The sequence below is a fragment of the Ooceraea biroi genome, chromosome 1 (assembly GCF_003672135.1).
Source record: "Ooceraea biroi isolate clonal line C1 chromosome 1, Obir_v5.4, whole genome shotgun sequence".
NCBI classification, from domain to species: Eukaryota; Metazoa; Arthropoda; class Insecta; order Hymenoptera; family Formicidae; genus Ooceraea; species Ooceraea biroi.
Genome location: NC_039506.1, coordinates 11,394,410 through 11,413,635, shown reverse-complemented (window position 1 = coordinate 11,413,635; position 19,226 = coordinate 11,394,410). Strand labels below are relative to the sequence as shown.

General features: G+C 33.6%; 3 protein-coding genes across 7 annotated transcripts; 2 read left to right on the top strand and 1 right to left on the bottom strand.

Annotated features, from left to right (window-relative positions):
- Positions 1-4,384: 4,384 nt before the first annotated feature.
- LOC105283235 lies at positions 4,385-13,146 on the top strand. 2 transcript variants are annotated; one of them, XM_011345841.3, is made up of 5 exons: positions 4,385-4,532; positions 4,987-5,063; positions 6,885-7,248; positions 12,232-12,416; positions 12,574-12,680. In XM_011345841.3, exons 2-5 carry the CDS (start codon positions 4,992-4,994, stop codon positions 12,643-12,645), a joined length of 693 nt encoding a protein of 230 aa, XP_011344143.1. In that variant the 5' UTR covers positions 4,385-4,532; positions 4,987-4,991; the 3' UTR covers positions 12,646-12,680. The 2 variants fall into 2 exon arrangements, with proteins under 2 accessions (XP_011344143.1, XP_011344142.1); XM_011345840.3 differs by having other exon boundaries at positions 4,402-4,532; positions 4,977-5,063; positions 12,574-13,146.
- Positions 13,147-14,261: 1,115 nt separating this feature from the next.
- Positions 14,262-16,446, bottom strand: LOC105283237 (TATA-box-binding protein). Of its 3 annotated transcripts, none has more exons than XM_011345843.3 (6): positions 16,249-16,445; positions 16,073-16,152; positions 15,896-16,002; positions 15,235-15,478; positions 14,904-15,102; positions 14,262-14,785 (listed from the first exon to the last, which is right to left on the bottom strand). In XM_011345843.3, exons 2-6 carry the CDS (start codon positions 16,088-16,090, stop codon positions 14,709-14,711), a joined length of 645 nt encoding a protein of 214 aa, XP_011344145.1. In that variant the 5' UTR covers positions 16,091-16,152; positions 16,249-16,445; the 3' UTR covers positions 14,262-14,708. The 3 variants fall into 3 exon arrangements, with proteins under 3 accessions (XP_011344145.1, XP_011344146.1, XP_011344144.1); XM_011345844.3 differs by having other exon boundaries at positions 16,264-16,445; XM_011345842.3 differs by having other exon boundaries at positions 16,073-16,446.
- Positions 16,447-16,947: 501 nt separating this feature from the next.
- On the top strand, positions 16,948-19,144 carry LOC105283234 (intraflagellar transport protein 52 homolog). Of its 2 annotated transcripts, none has more exons than XM_011345839.3 (6): positions 16,948-17,063; positions 17,556-17,773; positions 17,852-17,960; positions 18,037-18,310; positions 18,470-18,715; positions 18,782-19,144. In XM_011345839.3, exons 1-6 carry the CDS (start codon positions 17,032-17,034, stop codon positions 19,049-19,051), a joined length of 1,149 nt encoding a protein of 382 aa, XP_011344141.1. In that variant the 5' UTR covers positions 16,948-17,031; the 3' UTR covers positions 19,052-19,144. The 2 variants fall into 2 exon arrangements, with proteins under 2 accessions (XP_011344141.1, XP_011344140.1); XM_011345838.3 differs by lacking the exon at positions 16,948-17,063 and adding an exon at positions 17,099-17,393 and having other exon boundaries at positions 18,782-19,051.
- The last annotated feature ends 82 nt before the right edge of the window (positions 19,145-19,226 follow it).

Here is a 19,226-nt window from a genome sequence, read left to right as displayed (position 1 = left end):
TCATCTTTATATGTGTGCCTTGTAATTTTTCACATTTTATTATCAAATATATCATCTTTATTAAACTTTAAAATATCCTTAAAATAAAAATAATTAAAGAATAAAATCATACTGTATTCATTTTAGTCTTTCTAGCTTAATTCTTTTAATGTTAATAAAAATTTTCTTTTATCTGATGATTATGAGAAAAACCACTAATATTTTTCTTTTTTGGTAAAGAGAAATAAATATTATTTTTAGATGTCAGGAAATTGTCTCCTTCATTAAATATGTTTATAATATTCCTGTATACAAGAAATTCATACACAAGACACACAATGTGTTTGTGTCATTATATTGGGTTGTAACATATATTGTCTCGTTTTTTGGCGTTTTTAATAATGATATATATATGTGTGTGTGTGTGTGTAAAAATTAAACTAAGAATAAAATGGAACGAATATATTACAATCCTATATATGTATATATGCACTGTATGTATTATTTATATCGAGTCTAATACATATACAGGGTGGGGCAGTTAAGGTGTTACAGACTTATATCTCGGAAACGAAGCATTTTAGAGAAAAATGTTTCAGACAAAAGTTGCAGAGTTGGAAGGGGGCCACTCAGTGGAGGTAACAGATTGGTCATTCGTGGTCATTTTCAAGGTCATTTAAAGGTCAAGTCCAATTTTTTAAACAGAAACCCATACTTTTTATTGCAGATTCTGATTCTCCGTCGAAAAGTAAGTAACTTTTGTTGGAAACATTTTTTTTTTAATGCCCTCCTCATCTCGAAAACACAGGTTCAACCTTTGGTGGACCAATGATAATAACTCGCTTTATAACAGACACTGAAGTTTTTTTTTAGTATTTTACTGTTTACCGTCAGCATTAGCGTTACCCAGTGTGCACCACGTGGAGGTTGCTGATCGGATTTGCACACCTTGTGGCCCTGAAAAAGGCCGGTTGCTTCGCTTTACACTAATCCATGAGATGTTCAAAATGTCCTCCAGCATTTTCTAAACATAATATACATCTTCTTCTGAAATTACGTACTGCTTCTTAGTGTAAAGCAGAGCAATCGGCCCTTTTCAGGGCCACAAGGTGTGCAAATCCGATCAGCAACCTCCACGTGGTGCACACTGGGTAACGCTAATGCTGACGGTAAACAGTAAAATACTAAAAAAAAACTTCAGTGTCTGTTATAAAGCGAGTTATTATCATTGGTCCACCAAAGGTTGAACCTGTGTTTTCGAGATGAGGAGGGCATTAAAAAAAAAATGTTTCCAACAAAAGTTACTTACTTTTCGACGGAGAATCAGAATCTGCAATAAAAAGTATGGGTTTCTGTTTAAAAAATTGGACTTGACCTTTAAATGACCTTGAAAATGACCACGAATGACCAATCTGTTACCTCCACTGAGTGGCCCCCTTCCAACCCTGCAACTTTTGTCTGAAACATTTTTCTCTAAAATGCTTCGTTTCCGAGATATAAGTCTGTAACACCTTAACTGCCCCACCCTGTATATATATATATATATATATATATATATATATATATATATATAAATTAAACTCTCGACATACAATAAATGCACATGTGTTATGCGTGATATCACAGCAACGTAACACTCGCACGGGGGTGGCATCGCGCGGGTGACAAGCAGCGAAATTGCTCTCGGCTAAGAAGGAGATCAAGATCGTGCGGGGAGACGCACGCCCTCGCGGCCGAGTGTGCGATGGGGAGAGACTATCCGAAATTCTGCGGTACGATGCGAGACAGCGATAACCCATTCACGTAGTAGCTCTGCGGGGATCAATACTCGTGACGCCGACTCGAGGTAGAGCGTAACAACTCCGCACCGACCACGCACGCAACACACTGTCTTTCGCTGATAGAGGAATTCCTGAAGAGATATCCCGGCATCAGCGAAACATCCCTTATACAGGGATTAAAAGAGTTCGGATAAAAGAGAGAATTGTATTAATTCGAATTTAACAACTCACGATTCTTTTATCAGTAGCGCATATGTTAATAATAGTAATAGAGCAGGGATGATAATACGGTGACAAAAAAGGAAATAATAGTAATAATGAAATAATAATTAATCAGAGCAGAATACATTGTACAGTCCCCTAGATGTATTATCCAAAATTTATTTATTTTGTATACCACGTAATATCTTTATGCCTAAAGAACATCAAAGTGTATCTCTATTGCGTTATCATTAACTCGCGATGCGCAACTTCAATATGACTAAGAAAATGATATAACACCTATACGCCTATTATATGTAAAAAAAAATAAATAAATGCAATGCAATCTGAATCCGTATGTCAAACAGACAGCAAACATCTTCTCAATGGTTTACATCGGATAAATATCGGTTTATGCGGCTGTAATCCAGATTGCGCAGGAATGTCTTCGGCATGAGAAGCGTGGCTGGAGGTTCGTGGCTAGAACATTGGACTTTTATTCGAATGGAGGATTCCGGAAATAGGCAAGCCGGCCGGACACTATGCTAGAAAATCATTAGTAGCCTCAAGAATGTCCTAATTTTCTTATCTCTGAATAAGTCAAATTGTCATGATGTATTTAACTTCGCGTTAAAAATTATTATAAATTATATATTATATTATATCATATTATACACACGTGCGCGTATGTCGTGTATGTGTATGTACACAGGAGATATATCTGGAGAAATGTCGGGGCCACATTTTGTGTGTTCATGGGATTAAATAGGTGAAAAAAAACTTCATATATATAGAAGTTCAAAAATGCTTTATTATTAAGCATTCAAAAAATCACCAACAGAATTAGTTTTATAACTACGGAATCGCTTAAGTTTCGATCCATGAAACTGACAGAAATAAAGAATCATGGAGGCGTACTCAAAATACATTTACCATAATTTCTAACGGCAGAAACATTCAAAAGAATGAGGTAGTCATTAATTTGACGAATGAAAATCTGTGTTCTTGCAGAAGGAATAATTTTCGTATAGCTGTTGTAACTGATGATACGTAACAACAGCATAATCTGTGCATAGATCAAAACATGTATAGAATAATTGAGAATTATTTATTTCTGAATAAACGATTCGGTTTAATAAATTATAAGAATAATTCTGCTGGTTTTTTTCCTTTAAATGCTTATAACTTTAATAAGACATTTTTTCTGTTTATGAATGAACTTTCTTTATTTATTCGACCTCATTAACATACTGTATAAACTTAGTCCCGACCTTTCCGGACATCCTGTATACTTGACTAATATTGCATTACATGTTACATTATAATTTAAAACAATAGCAAAAATATCATAATTGGGTTGCCGGAAATTTTACAAGAATTGAATTTCCTTTGTACTTATTACACGACTATAGGAGAATTTGAAAATTGTTTTATAATAATTTAAAGATGTTTAAAAATGGCTAAGAATTTTTATTATGATAAATATATTATATCTTGTAAAGATGGGAAGGGAGAATAATGAAAATTCGATTTTCGAAATTAAGTTGGCAGAATACGCAATGCGCGACAATAACTAATAACCGGTTAGGTGCAACCGTAACCATCGGGGAAAGGATCTTTTGATCTCCACGTCCCCACATCGTTATACTTCGTATTTTAACCCTCCTATAACTGATACGCTTAATGAAAGCATCAATTTTACAAACAACCGCTGCACCTCTTTGTCACGGTTTCATAAAATTGACAATTATTATTTTTCCTTATTTCTTATGCATTGACGCAAATAAATTTCAAAATATATTTTATGACAACAGTAATGACAACGGATTATGAAAAATAAATTATTATAAAAAAATTTTAAGATTGTTTTTATAAAATATGTTATTCATATTTTTATCTTCGTTTTTTGACGTCAAATAAAAAAGAATATATTTTTTATTATAAATTGCGGAATAAAAGAGTAATAGGCTTTTGAAGTAAATAAAAAAATCTCTTCAATTTTAAGAACGTGCGCTCAATATCTTTGTCACGTTACCAGATAATGGCATCTAAATATTTTTAAATCTCAGATTTAGAAATCTTAAATTCTGAAGATTTAATGTTCAACATCAAGTTGAGTTTTCACAACTTCCGGTTTATTCTTTTCTTAGAAAAAATACTTAATATAATGGTTTTTGTTACATCGTCATTCGCTAATGTTCTTCATGAGCATTCTACATTTATTGCCACCGGAAGATCTTCATTCTCCACCACGCGACGTGCATTAATCATGTTGGCTTCATCAAGTTTACCTTTGCGGTGACTTGATTTTACAAATGTGGGTTGGTTGGGCGAGAATCGTTTGTAGGCGACGAGAACATCATCGGGAAACTCGTAAACGAAGAGAAAACGGCGATGGAAAAAGTAAATCAATACTCTGGTACTCACGGAGACCACGAACGGCGCTCATCGCGACTGACGACGACGAGGAGGAGGAACGTGCAGCTGACGCGTAAATCGGTATCGTGCAGCATCACGAAGATACGTTCACGTCCGTTTCCTTCTTTCCTTCGTCGTTCATTGCCAACAGTGGTAAGTTACGGCCAGAGATAGCGAAAAAATAAAGCGACTGCTCACGAATTGACTCTTCCTTCGATATTTTCCAATATACTGTTTTCAGGACGTAGTCGCGTAATTGTACTTGTTCTATGACAATGTTTTTAGTTCCCTTCACCCTGATTTGTAGATACTTTGCAATTGTATATTCTGTGGAGGACCTAAAATATCGCAAGAGACATAGCTCAATTCTTACAATCTAACAATATGTATTTAACAGTAATTAAAGGAGCATACATTCTTGAATATAAAAATTTCTTTTATATAAAAAATAATAATAAATGTTTATATATGTATACATATACATAATATTATTACACACAAATAAAACCATCAAAAACATTATTGTGTGTGTGTGTGTGTGTGTGTGTGTGTGTGTGTGTGTGTGTGTTGAAAACTTATATCTATAATAAGAACTAGTTTTGTGCAGGTACAATGCTACATTACGTTCCGCTCTTCTCGCTCATTGTCGCTACGCAGGCAAATCTCCACTTACCTCCGCTCAAGGTAATTATGAGGATCAGTACCCCATCTGTCCCAATCTGTATAAAAAAATTAATGAATTAAAATGGATCAAGAAAAGAATTGATAAACGTTAAGATTAAGGGAAACCTCATCGATTTCAATGACCTTGACATGTATTATCAAGGACATGGCTCTGACTTGCAAAAAGTTGTCGCTCGTTGGTTTTAAAAGTTGTTATTAAAAAGTTATTAACAAAATAAATCGGTGAGCGTGTGCCCCTAATATTAACATTTATCGAAGAATTGTTGTTTTCACCTTTTTCATACAGATTATTTTTTCGTATATCAAATGCTTTTTTAGTATATTGTTATACAAAATAACTAAAGTTTTGCGCTTATCAGTATCATCAGTTTATCAGTTTATTTTTTAGGTCAATCAGTACATAAACATCTGATCTCTTTAGCTGCTGCCTTTACTGACTATCGCAAACGCTTCTAATGTCAAAAAGTACTGTACTCGAATTGTACATTCCATTAAGCGATAACTTTCCTTAATATCTTGTGAAGTTTAGTTATTTTGATTTTTGTAACGAAATATCTTTCCTCTCATAGGACACATAGGAAAAAAGTGAAAATATTTCTAATATAAAAGAATCACGGGCAAATGATGAAAAAATTATTTCAGTTATACGGAGATAATTGTATCTTTGCTCAAATAGAGGCTTAGCATAAATATTGGGTTGTAACAAAAATTCGTGGCGTTGTTCAATTTTTTTAATGAAAACAAGATGACAAGTTCTGGCAAGATAGAATCATGAAGTTACCACAAAGATGTTAATAGAACAAAACACATATGTAGTTGAATAAATATTTATGCATATGCATAAATATTTATATGTATCTATATAGATATACATGTATAATAATTTTATCTTAGAATTGCACTAAACTAACGCTACGAACTTTTGTTACAATCTAATATTACACGGTTCGTCTCGTCATTTCACTTATATGTAAAGGCACAATACGTTACCGTATCTCGTGATAATAAAATAATCGAATCAGGTTTCATAAATAAAACAACAACGACATAAATATACAATAACATAAACTGTATGGATGTTAAAAATGTAGAGATGTAAAAAAGTTATGTATATTTTCTTTTATTGGGTTGTAACATATATTCCTCCCATTTTTTTAGTATTTTTAATAATATGATTTGTAACATATATTCGTTATTAAAAATACTAAACAAACGAGATGAATGTATGTTATAACTCAATAAATTTGTCTATTTAAATATTCAATCATTTTTAAAAGAGTTATTTTTTATTTATATAGTTGAATTCATCTTAATATCAGCAAATACACAATGTACACAAATAACCCAGACAGCACACATGTCCAAAATCGGGACATAAAACGTCTTTTCGCCGTCTTTTCGACGTCTTTTAGACACTATATCTTAAAGACGTCGAAAAGACATCGAAAAGACATTTTATGTCCCGATTTTGGACATGTGTGCTGTCTGGGAACACACAGTCCAAGTGAAAAAAGCATCGATGTCCTTACAATTTTGAAAAGAAATAATCTTAGAACAAATTTTGCGGAAATATATATATATATATTTATATTATTTGAAAAAATATATATATATATTTGTTTTAATAATATAACACCTTCTTTAAAAACATAAAAACGAAAATATCTTGGAATCTATTATAATATTATTATATTATGCGATAATCTTATTTTGTATGTCGCAATACAGATAAAGACATATAATAAGTTAACTTATTTTAATTCATCTATGTTTTACAAAGCATTGAAAGTCCATTATAATTGATTATTTGGATATACTCAGGAGGAACACTTACTGACCGATACTCTACTGCGAGAACTGATCAATCAAATGAGAAACGAACTTGAGGACGCTGCCGATCCGTACCTTGAATATCCCGAGAAAGCTAAAAAATTGCCCATGGAATTACCGGCCGATTATGACGGTATGGATACGTTGAATCCGAATCCTAGTATACGAGATCAAGAATACTTGCAGCATAGTACACTCTGGAGTCATCAACGTATCAATAACAACAATGATGGCAAGACTAATGACCGACATAGGATCCAGTTAGGCAGTTTAAAGGGAATTAAAGATGAAAAAGCAGAGAATCCTTTACCGGCGTACTGTACTCCACCGAATCCTTGTCCAATCGGATACACGAGTAAGCAAATAAAATTGATTCAATATAATTAGATCAAAATAGAAAATATGTTATGATCATATATATTCAATTGTGAAATATTGATTTTAGTCTACACTTTAGACTCGCATATCTAATGTGAATTAAACTTCAGACAGCTTTGAGCAGTGCTTTATATGTATGTATGTACACGTATGTATGTATGTACATACATACATATGTGTATTGGATTGTAACAAGTTCGTAGCATTATTTTAGTGAAATTCCAAGACAAAATTATTATATATATAATATATATATGCATAAATATTTATTCAACTACATATGCGTCGTCTTGTTCTACTAATTTGCTATGTTTGTGGTAGCTTCATGATTTTATCTTTCTATTTTAACTTGTTATCTTTTTTCATTAAAAAGAATTAAACAACGCTACGGATTTTTGTTACAATCCAACATAATACGTATGTATATGTACGAATGTATGTATGTATGTATGTATGTATGTATGTATGTATGTATGTATGTATGTATGTATATGCGCATATAGATCGATATAGTATATGTGTATGTATTAAAGGAAAAGCACTGTTATGCGATCTAATATGCAAGTCTGAAGAGAGTGTAGGGTAAAATTACTATTTTATACTTGCATAATTATAACACCATTTCTCTCATTATATAGTGTATACACGCACGCACACGCACACGCACACGCACACAAATGGATATGTATGCATGGATGCATTTATGGATACATATCCATGGACGCATGAATATATATTATGAATATTCATTTAATTTATATTAGAATATTAGATAACAATGCTATCTACGTACCCTATATTGAGTTGTAACAAAGGTTCGTAGTATTATTGTAGTGAAATTCCCAGATAAAATTATTTTATGTATAATCTTATTTTATTATCGTATACAGGGTGTCCCATAACTCTTCATTAATATTTCAGAGGGTGAATGAGGGTTGAATATTGAATAAAAAGTTCCTTTTCCGATTTTGGCTCAGACCATTATTTATTGAGTTATTAACAGTTAAAGTTATCTAATCAGACGGCGCGCGGTCGGAGTACGCAGAGGCGTAGCGTGCTGTGGGACCCCTCGCGCTTATCGTATCTTTCCTCGGTTAAAATTCTCTTTTAATTTTTCTTATCTTTTTATGACAAATAAATCAATAAATTCTTACAACAATTCTTGTAACAAATAAATCAATAAATCGATAGACAAATAAATAAATGAATGAATAAAAAATAAATAAAAATAAATACAGAAATGTATCCAATTTTTAATATTAGTTTAATTATGTTATAATTATTTAATTATGTATTAATTTTTTTCTGAATTATGTGTCATACATGATATGATATGATATGATATGCAACGTTTTATGTTTTGTGGCCCTAAAAAGGACCGATTATTATTATAGTGGCCTTGAAAAAGATTTGTTTAATCGATTTGTTCGAAGTGTCCCCCGTTGACTGCTAAGCATGCATGTGCTCTCCGGACAGTCTCATTTCTTACGCGTAGAAGCAATGGTCTGTGGCAATGGTGGATGCGGAGATGCTTCTACGCGTAAGAAATGAGACTGTCCGGAGAGCACATGCATGCTTAGCAGCCAACGGGGGACACTTCGAACAAATCGATTAAACAAATCTTTTTCAAGGCCACTATAATAATAATCGGTCCTTTTTAGGGCCACAAAACATAAAACGTTGCATATCATATCATATCATATCATGTATGACACATAATTCAGAAAAAAATTAATACATAATTAAATAATTATAACATAATTAAACTAATATTAAAAATTGGATACATTTCTGTATTTATTTTTATTTATTTTTTATTCATTCATTTATTTATTTGTCTATCGATTTATTGATTTATTTGTTACAAGAATTGTTGTAAGAATTTATTGATTTATTTGTCATAAAAAGATAAGAAAAATTAAAAGAGAATTTTAACCGAGGAAAGATACGATAAGCGCGAGGGGTCCCACAGCACGCTACGCCTCTGCGTACTCCGACCGCGCGCCGTCTGATTAGACAACTTTAACTGTTAATAACTCAATAAATAATGGTCTGAGCCAAAATCGGAAAAGGAACTTTTTATTCAATATTCAACCCTCATTCACCCTCTGAAATATTAATGAAGAGTTATGGGACACCCTGTATAAGATTTTGTGTGCGCGCGCGCGTGTGTGTGTGTAGAATAAGATAGAAAGCTTTTCTTTAAATTAATGATTATGTTATAATGATATAACTTTATTCGCGCATGTATTTATTCTTATAAATATGTACTGCAACATTTCTATGAGTATATAACAAGGCGTCTGGTAATGGAAATAGGCTCATGGAGTGATAGAGCGCATTGAATAAAAGAGTTCTGTATCATTTTTCAAATAATCACATAAAATTTCGAGGGAGTTGCCTCTCCTGTAATGCATAATTACCAAACTGTTTCTTATAAACACGTACGTGTTATATAGTAATAGATTTGCATAATACATTGCTTACATATAATTTAAAATAACATGACCCAGCAAACATTTTGGTTGTGGGATGTTGCCAAATGAGAAACAAATGTCAGCGGAACTATAATGCCAAAGCCAGAGCCTACTGTGTCCTTAGTTGGTCTCCAATGTGAACCAAATCTGACGAACATATTCCACAGTCAAATTGATGACAACATTAGAGCAGATCTGACAATAGAACGGTGAAAATGTTGCATATTGACGGAAGTGTGCTAACAGAATTGCAACAAAGTATGTTTTCCATTTGCGACCTTCCGGCAAACATAATTTGTTACCATATTTGCAATTGCAGAAAATGTTATAGGGGGAGTGCGTGAAATTTCAACTTTATCATTAGTGAGCTTTTTATCACTGTTCAAATCCATTTAAAATTATATTTTCTATTATATATTTTCTATTATAATTCATAAATTATTATAATTCAGGAACTATTACAATTTCAACATTTTCATATTGGGATTTTTGTTTTAAAATGCTCCACAAAGAAACTCTGCCCTTAAAATTATTACCGGTGGTTTTGAGATACTCTTTTTGTTTATGTATGTGTGTGTATGTATTAGGTTGTTCATTAAGTTCTGCGGTTTTTTTGCCCTAAATTAAAACATAAATCTATTGTACTTACACATTTATTCAATCTAGAATGTATTGTTCATCTTGATCGACCACCTTCTGCCAACGTTCTGGAAGGGACATAATGCCGCGTTTGTAGAAGTCGCGCGACTTCTGCGCGAAAAAGTCCTTCAAGTACGTTTGAATATCGTCCACTGAATTAAAGCGCTGCCCGTCGAGATTGTTTTGGAGTGACCGGAACAGATGGTAATCCGACGGCGCAAGGTCTGGGGAGTACGGTGGGCGCTGCATGACTTCCCAGCCAAAGCACTTCAACTTCTTCTTGGTCACCAAAGCAGTGTGTGGTTTGGCGTTGTCGTGGTGGAAGACAACGCCCTTCCTGTTCGCCAATTCCGGCCGCTTCTCCGCCACTGCCTGCTTCAATTTTTCTAACTGAGCGCAATGCTTCTCGGCGTCGATGGTCTGACCGCGCGGAAGCAGCTCGAAGTACAGGACACCTCGCCAATCCCACCACACACTCAGCATCACTTTCTTCGGATGCAAATCCGCTTTGGCAACCGATTGTGACGACTCACCCGGACCGCACCATGACCGCTTGCGTCAAATGTTGTTATATACCACCCATTTTTCATCTCCCGTGGCCACCCATTTGAGAAAGGCCTCCAACGAGTTTCATTTCAGCAGGGATTCACAGATCATGACGCGGTCCAAAATGTTCTTTTCGGTGAGCTCGTGAGGGACCCAAACATCTGCTTTTTTCGACATCCCAAGCCGTTTTAATCGCTGCGCAACCGTTGTATGGGCGATGTCGAAGCGCTCCGCGATCTCTCGCGTCGTCAGGTGTCGATCTGCTTTGATTGCGGCCACGATTTGGTCGTCGTCAGTGGTGGATGGACGATCGGAGCGAGCAGCATCGGAGACGTTCACATCTCTGGAACGAAAGCGCGCAAACCAACGCTGACAAGTGTCAGCGCTTATGGCCGAGTCCCCGTACACGCCACATATCTCACGTTGTGCGTCCGTCTCTTTTACTCCTTTGCGGAAGAAAAATAGCAAAATGTGCCGAAAATGCACCTTTTGATCCTCCATTTTCAATGAATAGCGCGTACATATAACACGTCAAAACACAACAAAGACTCTGGCGAAATGTCAAGCGTTGTCTAACCTGTCACGGAGTATGCGGCAATCCGCGGTTCAGGCGATGCATGCTATCTTTTTCAATGGACAAACGCTATCTATCAAGAAAACCGCAGAACTTAATGAACAACCTAATATGAGAACGCCTCCCTTACTCTACATGCACATCATCATAATTAGAGACCCTATAATAAGATCCTATAATAAGTCTTGACATAAAGCGATCTAGACAAAATTCTGCGAGAGAAAAGAATATTCATTTTCAGTTTTCTCTTTTGTTTTTTCGCGCTCACGCATGCTCAGTCTACCACGCTCAATTTACAACGCTGCAAAATATATTGCAAGATTATATATAAAAAATTAAACAAAGATAATGGATGGAGGTGCTACGCTGTTTATTTTTGATCTGTGTTGTTGACATATAATATTTATATTAATGGTAATATTTGTATGATTCAAATGAGTGTGAATTGCCCAGATCCAGAGGAATCAAAACTGGATATCATATAGCGAGACTCTTATTATAGGATCTCTTATCATAATCATCATGAAATCTCTAAAATAATTTTTACGATAGGTTCTCTTTAAAAAATATTGTGTATGTGTGTAAGTTTTTATATAAAAATCCTTGAAGCAAAAGCATAGCATGTGTGATGATATGTAAGATATTTATGGTTTATGAAAAGTTTTTCACAACTAAAAAATTATAATTTTATATTTAATAGTAATGTTTTACTTATACTTTGCAGGTGAAAACAATTGCCTTATTAACTTTGAGAATACGGCAGCGTTCAGTCGTGATTATCAAAGCGCACAAGATTGTATGTGCGATACGGAACACATGTTAGAATGCTCCAGCGATACAAACAGTAATAGCATATCAAACATGCATATTTCAAATTCTGATTTCGATCAAATTGTGGAACAATTCCAGGTAAATCATACTTTATCTCTGTAAAACAATCTTTTGAAATTGTAAATCAGTTCTGTTTCTATTCCTGAGGGAAAAATTTAATTGTATAAATTATAAAAAATAAATTATTTTTTAAGTACTGATATGCAAATTTGTATTGATATAACATATTTTTTAGGAGGACAATCCATTCTTTCAAGGAGAGAAATTACCAATAGCTGCGAAAAAGGGCATACATGTAATTGATTAAAAAGAAGTAAACATTCGAAAGAAAATTGAGAGAAATTATATAATGCATATTTTATTGATTAAAATTCCACTGATCTACTGATCACAATCGCGCTTTGAATTTTTAATATTGATATACGTGTAATTAAAGAATACATCTGAATAATAAACAAAATGGATGTAATATTAAAACATCGAATACTGAAAGGCGTTATATGTTTTCCAAGTCTAACGATACATATAAATGGAGTTATCTGCAATCATTATCCGAAGTGGGCCATTGCTGTCTATCAGAATTGTTAAAAACTTTGATCATACAAATATATAATGCGGTGCACTGTGAATTGCTTACAAGCGCGATTATTTAGTTAATGAGACAACAATGGAGTTACAATTGTCATACATGTTGATATTTTTTCGATGTACAGAAATATATGGGGTAATATTATGTATGTTTGTAGAATATTGAAGCAGTTCTCAATATTTGTACAAGACATCTGCAATTCAGTAAATGAATACTTCACATATTCCGATATTGAGCCAGTCAAAAAGATCGGTTCGATTTTTGCGTCAACTTTTACTACAAGACTAAATACATTTCCATATACAATGTTTAACTTCCGCATGATTTCTTCAGTAGAAATTCTCGAATTTGAGATGATTAAATTTGAGCGTCCAGAGCGTGGTTTATCTTCTATAGAATCTATAGATTAAAATCATTCCGTGTAAAACTCGTAAACCATTTTCCGTTTCAGTAGTCGCTGCAGTTCTTTCCATAGACTTTACAAATACTTTCGGTAGCAACAGAAACATTTACATCCTCTCTAAATTTAAATAACATAATGTGACACAAATGCACTTTATCAACACTCACTTTTAATTATTAAATATAGCACACGACATAAATATAAACACGATGTAAATACACTTATGCCATGTGCAAATGACAGCTGAAAGTATCCCCTTTACACATGGGCATCCGCAGATTTTTTTTAGGGAGAGGTATGATTTAAAATTTGTTACTTCCAGAATTAAAATACTTATAATTGAAAATTTATACACCTAGGTGCAACATAGCAACAAAAGCTTTTGGTAGTAAAAGCTTTCTCACCGCGACAAGGTAGATGCTGTGCGTTTGTAATATGGCATCTTTTTTCTTTATTTCAAGGAAGAAAAAATGGTTAATTTTAATTGTTTGCTGATTCTGGGGGGGGGGGCAGATGTCCGATCTTGCCCCCCCCCGCGAACCCTCATGCCTTTACAGCACTATTCACGGTGTCCCAGAATAAGCGCATATAAAGTTCAGCAAAGCGCGCGCTTTGTGCCATTCCTAGCTCGCACGCGATCTGATACATTAATAACTTGAAATAGCTTTCATTTAAAAACTATCATGCGGGCTTGATACAGAATTTTGATACAGAAAAAAGTTGTTTCGTTTATCAGGAATCAGGAATTTTCTGGTATACTTCATGTGCGCTTATTCTGGGATACCCTGTACATAGACATTATCAATATTATTGGCCGTGTTACACGTATGTGGCGTCAGCTATTAAAAATTGAACCAAACTTTCTGACTGATCAAACATATAATATTTTTAAATTTGTCAAAAAGATCAACAGCATATGCGATGTTCATATAAGTGTTGACAATGTGTGTGCATTCAAACTAATTGTGACAACATATGCAAATTATATGTACATGTATTGTAAAATAGCATATATGTAAAATTCTATTTATTAGTTTTATTTTGATATGATATGTTGCTACACACAGAACCATGCATACACACGCACACGCAAACAATTACTTCCTTTTCCATAGAATCCCAAAGACACGTATGCGCGCGCGCACACACACACACACAAATATACATATTCCTTATCAAAATCGATATACGAAATATTAATTATATTTCTTAACTGTTATTATAAAACTATACAAAATGTACAAAATATAAATATCTCGTGTTTTATACAGGTTCCTTGAGCTTCTTTTTCGTCATAAAATTTAACTATATATTTACATTATCTTGTCATTTTATTTATGAAAACATTCATTCTGTTCATCCAAACAGATAACACGGATTATTGCTTCTTGAAACTTTTTAATACTGGATATATGCTCTTTAATGCGGCCTGTAATTCCTTTCTTTCTTTTGCACCTATAAAATAATATAATTAATTACATTTACGAGAGATCGTTACAATTTGCTCTCTTTAATACAAAATTCGCCAATTTATCTACAATATCTACGAAATGTTATTGGTTAATATTTATACCTGTTAATACAACTTTTCCATTGACAAATATCAACAGTACCACCTTAGGATTTACCATTCTGTATGTCAGTCCAGGATATAGTTCCGGTTCATAACTGGAAAATTGACCATGCATTTGATTTAGAGATTCTAATCTAATTGGGAATTTTAAGTCACATGTTGCGACTATGTTTTGTATTTTAAAGTCGATAAATTTTGCCTGTAAAAATACAAGTGTTTTGTTAATAAATGAATAAATGTTAATAAAAGTAGCACAAATTTACTTGTAATTGAGAGAGAGAGAGAGAGAGAGAGAGAGAGAGAGAGAAAGAGAGAGAGAAATGTTGCTTACAGAAAATCCAAGCTTCTGAATTATTCTAGCAAACTTCTTCGCTGCCAAACGCGAGTCGTCCACACTTCTTGCACCGGTACACACCAATTTACCTGAGCGAAAAATCAACGCTGTTGCTCTAGGATTTTGTATTCTCATTATCAATCCAGTAAATCTTGCTGGATTATACTCCGAGTTTCTTGTTCTTACATTAATATACATGAGTTTTAATTCTGTTCCCAAATAAACTGTAGAGACTACATTCCTGTAAAAACATATTTGTCTTTATCAAATGGCACTATGTATATGGTGTAAAAAGGGTTGGGATAATGTAGAGCACTTTATGTAGATGATAGATTGCTCACAAGAGCAATTGCTTTAAAGAATTTAAAGAAAATGAAGAAGAGAGACTAAAAAGCATTTGGAATGATAAATTAGATAGGAAAAAGAAAATAGTGTTAGGAGGGTTATAGAAAAAGAGAAAGTTAAGAAGTTAAGAGAAGAAAATGAGGGTGAAAGTAGATGGGAAGAGTTTATTGGATATGCATAAAAGATGTATGAAGATTTGAACTGTAAACCAAGTTACTTCTTGGCTGTATGCTGAAGTATAAATAAATTTATCTATTATTAGTAATAATCAAGTATAAATAAGCAAGTATTTTTCATGCAGTTTAAAACTTACTGCAGACAGGGTTCTAGGACTTCTTTCGTGCTGTTAACCGGTATCATTGGACTCATTGTTGTTTGTGGATTAACATTTTGAGACGTACTCAGCTTCGGTACACTCGTCTATACATGTTATTAATATTATTTAAAAACTGTATACACACATGAGAAGCTAGACGTACGCCATACGTACCGATAACGGTGGAGCCATGGATCCATCTTCGCTCGCATTTTTGGCTGGACTAGTAAGCAATTTCCTTAATTCGTTATCTTCTGATACGATTTGCGTCATTTTGAAGAATAACACAATGATCAAATATCAAGATTATTATAATATAATTTTCATTTCGTGGTTCGTGGTAACCTAACCTCACTGCATCTTACATGACCTCACAAACCACGGTCTTCTTCTTCTTCTTCGTAGTATTTAAGGCGATCCTGGAGTTGCTAGTGAACTTTTTTGTCACTAGCTCTCGTTATAGCAACCGAGCGGAATCACTAAATTTTCCTGCACGCTAATCTTTTTATTAGTTGCACAGAATAATAATTCCTTCTCCACGATTAAAGTACACACAATAATGAATTGTAAGCTGGTCGTTTTTATCTTCAAAATGAAGAAAAATTCGGCTAGCCGATAACAAAACTGTAACTGTCAAATTTTTCCTCATTTTGAAGATAAAAACGACCAGCTTACAATTCATTATTGTGTGTACTTTAATCGTGGAGAAGGAATTATTATTCTGTACAACTAATAAAAAGATTAGCGTGCAGGAAAATCTAGTGATTCCGCTCGATCGCTGTAACGAGAGCTAGTGACAAAAAAGTTCACTAGCAACTCCAGGATCGCCTTAATGGCACCCGATCCCTTGTAGGTTCGATATGGCCAATTGCGAAAATAAATTAAAAACAAAATACGAAATACGGAATAACTAGTTGAGAAAAAAACTCGGGACAATCGTTGTACACCTGACGACTGTCCCCTTCGGAGGCTCCAGTCCGTCCATAAACCACGGTCATAAGTAGTGCAACTGGCAACCACTGGCAACTGGTGGTGCTCACTTTCTCTCTCATTAGGTAAAGTCACTAGATATCTAGTGACTTTAACTTTAGGTGAATTGCATTACCATATAAACTGTGGTAAACAAGCTTAAGATGGCGGGAGCGGCAGCAGCAGTGGTGCCAAGGTGAGGTGAATCTCTTTATATTTTGAGACGCTATACACACGTAATTGCCATGGCAACGACGCAATGAAATATTTTGACACAAGTAAACACATTTTGACAGTTATCAGATGTAACATCGGAATGAATTACTGTGTATCGTAAACAATTGATTAATCTGTATAATAAATAAATGTAAATCTACAATAACGGTTTAATAATGAGTTCGATTTTCGGTGGTAGCGATAGTAATGAAAGCACTGTTATCTTTGACGCGTCAAAGAATGAAAGAAGATTGAACGACGAGTTTAAAGTACTTCAACGAAAATTGAAAATGAAATATAAATTTGTTGAGTGAGTCAAAATCTTTTTTTGAAGATAGTCTTTAAAATTAGTCGTGTAACGTGTATGTTGCCATGTGACATTAGTATAACAAACATAAATTATATGTTGATTACACTCTAGTCTTTCATTAAATTAACAACAATAAGTTCGTATTCAATGAATGTATTGCAGGAATAGCGAAGTAATATCGAATGAATTATTGACGAATATTAAAGTCTTGGTATTACCAGGGCCACAAGACAAGTTTACTGAACTGGAAATGAATTATATTAGAACGTTTTTAAATGCTGGTGGTAATGTTTTTGTCACGCTTGGGGAAGGCGGCGAAAATAAATCCAATACAAATATTAATTTCTTATTAGAAGAATTTGGCATAATGGTAAATAATGGTACGTAAATTGTTACAAAGTATCAGATTTCTTGCAAGCTCTTTAGACATATGTAAACTCTTCTCTTTCGATTCGCAGATAGCGTAGCTCGCATGAGTTATAGTCAAACAATGCATCCAAAAGAATCTATAATTTCTCAAGGCCTGTCAAATAAGTCTATATTTTTGAAACATCATGATGAATATATGTAAGAATATATACAAAATCTTATATAACGTTCGATTTTTCACAAATTTAAGTGATAATATTTATTGCTATTGCAGTGACGTGAAATTTTTGTATCCTTATGGTGCAACTTTAAATGTTGTACAACCTTCTGTTATTGCTTTATCCAGTGGATCAATCGCTATTCCAATGAATAGACCTATTTGTGCGTATCACTGTCTGAAAAGTGGTGGTAAGCTCGTTGTGTTAGGTTCATCTAAAATGCTAACGGATACGTATATTGAAAAGGCAAACAATGATGCATTACGGGAAATGATTTTTGACTTTTTTGAGTCAAGTGTCACAATGGATCCTCACACGGATGATGTAGAAGTAATCTTTTACTTTTAGTAGCTTATTTCTAACAAGTACTTATTTATTTATTTATTAAAAACTATGATATTATATTAATTATATAAATTATGATATAATTTTTTTGCCATTTTGCTTTTACATGAGACAATATAAAGTATATTTTTCTATGTACTCTAGTTTTGGGAATACAACTTTGTACCAGATATAACACAGCAGGCAGATAATCCCAAAGTTTGTACACAAGAATTGGATATTGATATACCTCGCGAATATACCAAGCTATTTAAACACCATTTTTATTCCATAAATTTGGATATGATGCCAGCTTGCATAAAAGCGTATGACGTTTTAGGAATGAAACATGAACCGCTTACCTTGATACCGCCTCATTTTGAAGCACCATTACCAGCTACGCAAGCTTCTGTAAGCATTGCACGTAATATTTAAATTGCTTCTAATTCATGATTATGTACAATTGGAATTTTATAGGTTTTTCCACCGAGTTTCCAGGAATTACCACCACCTGCCTTAGAATTATTTGACTTAGATGAAGCCTTCAGTTCCAATTTATTGAAATTATCACAACTCACTAATAAATATATGGCAACAAAGGATTTATTAAATGACACAGAATTAGACCACTATATAAGGGAATTTGGAAGTCTAATAAGGATAAATAATTCTGATACACATACTGCTAAGGAAGTATTGAATTCCGTTTTTCATAAAATCTATAGTTACAAAGCACTTCACGATTGATGTTTCTGTACAGAAAGATATTGTAATTTGTCATACATGTAGTGTTAATTTTGTAAAATAGTAAATAGTAAATAAAACGTTAATATCTACATGTAAAGACGTTGTATTTTTATTTAAGTTATGCATTTTTATGAAAAGGTTTTATTGCAACAATATTTATGAACAATTTACACAT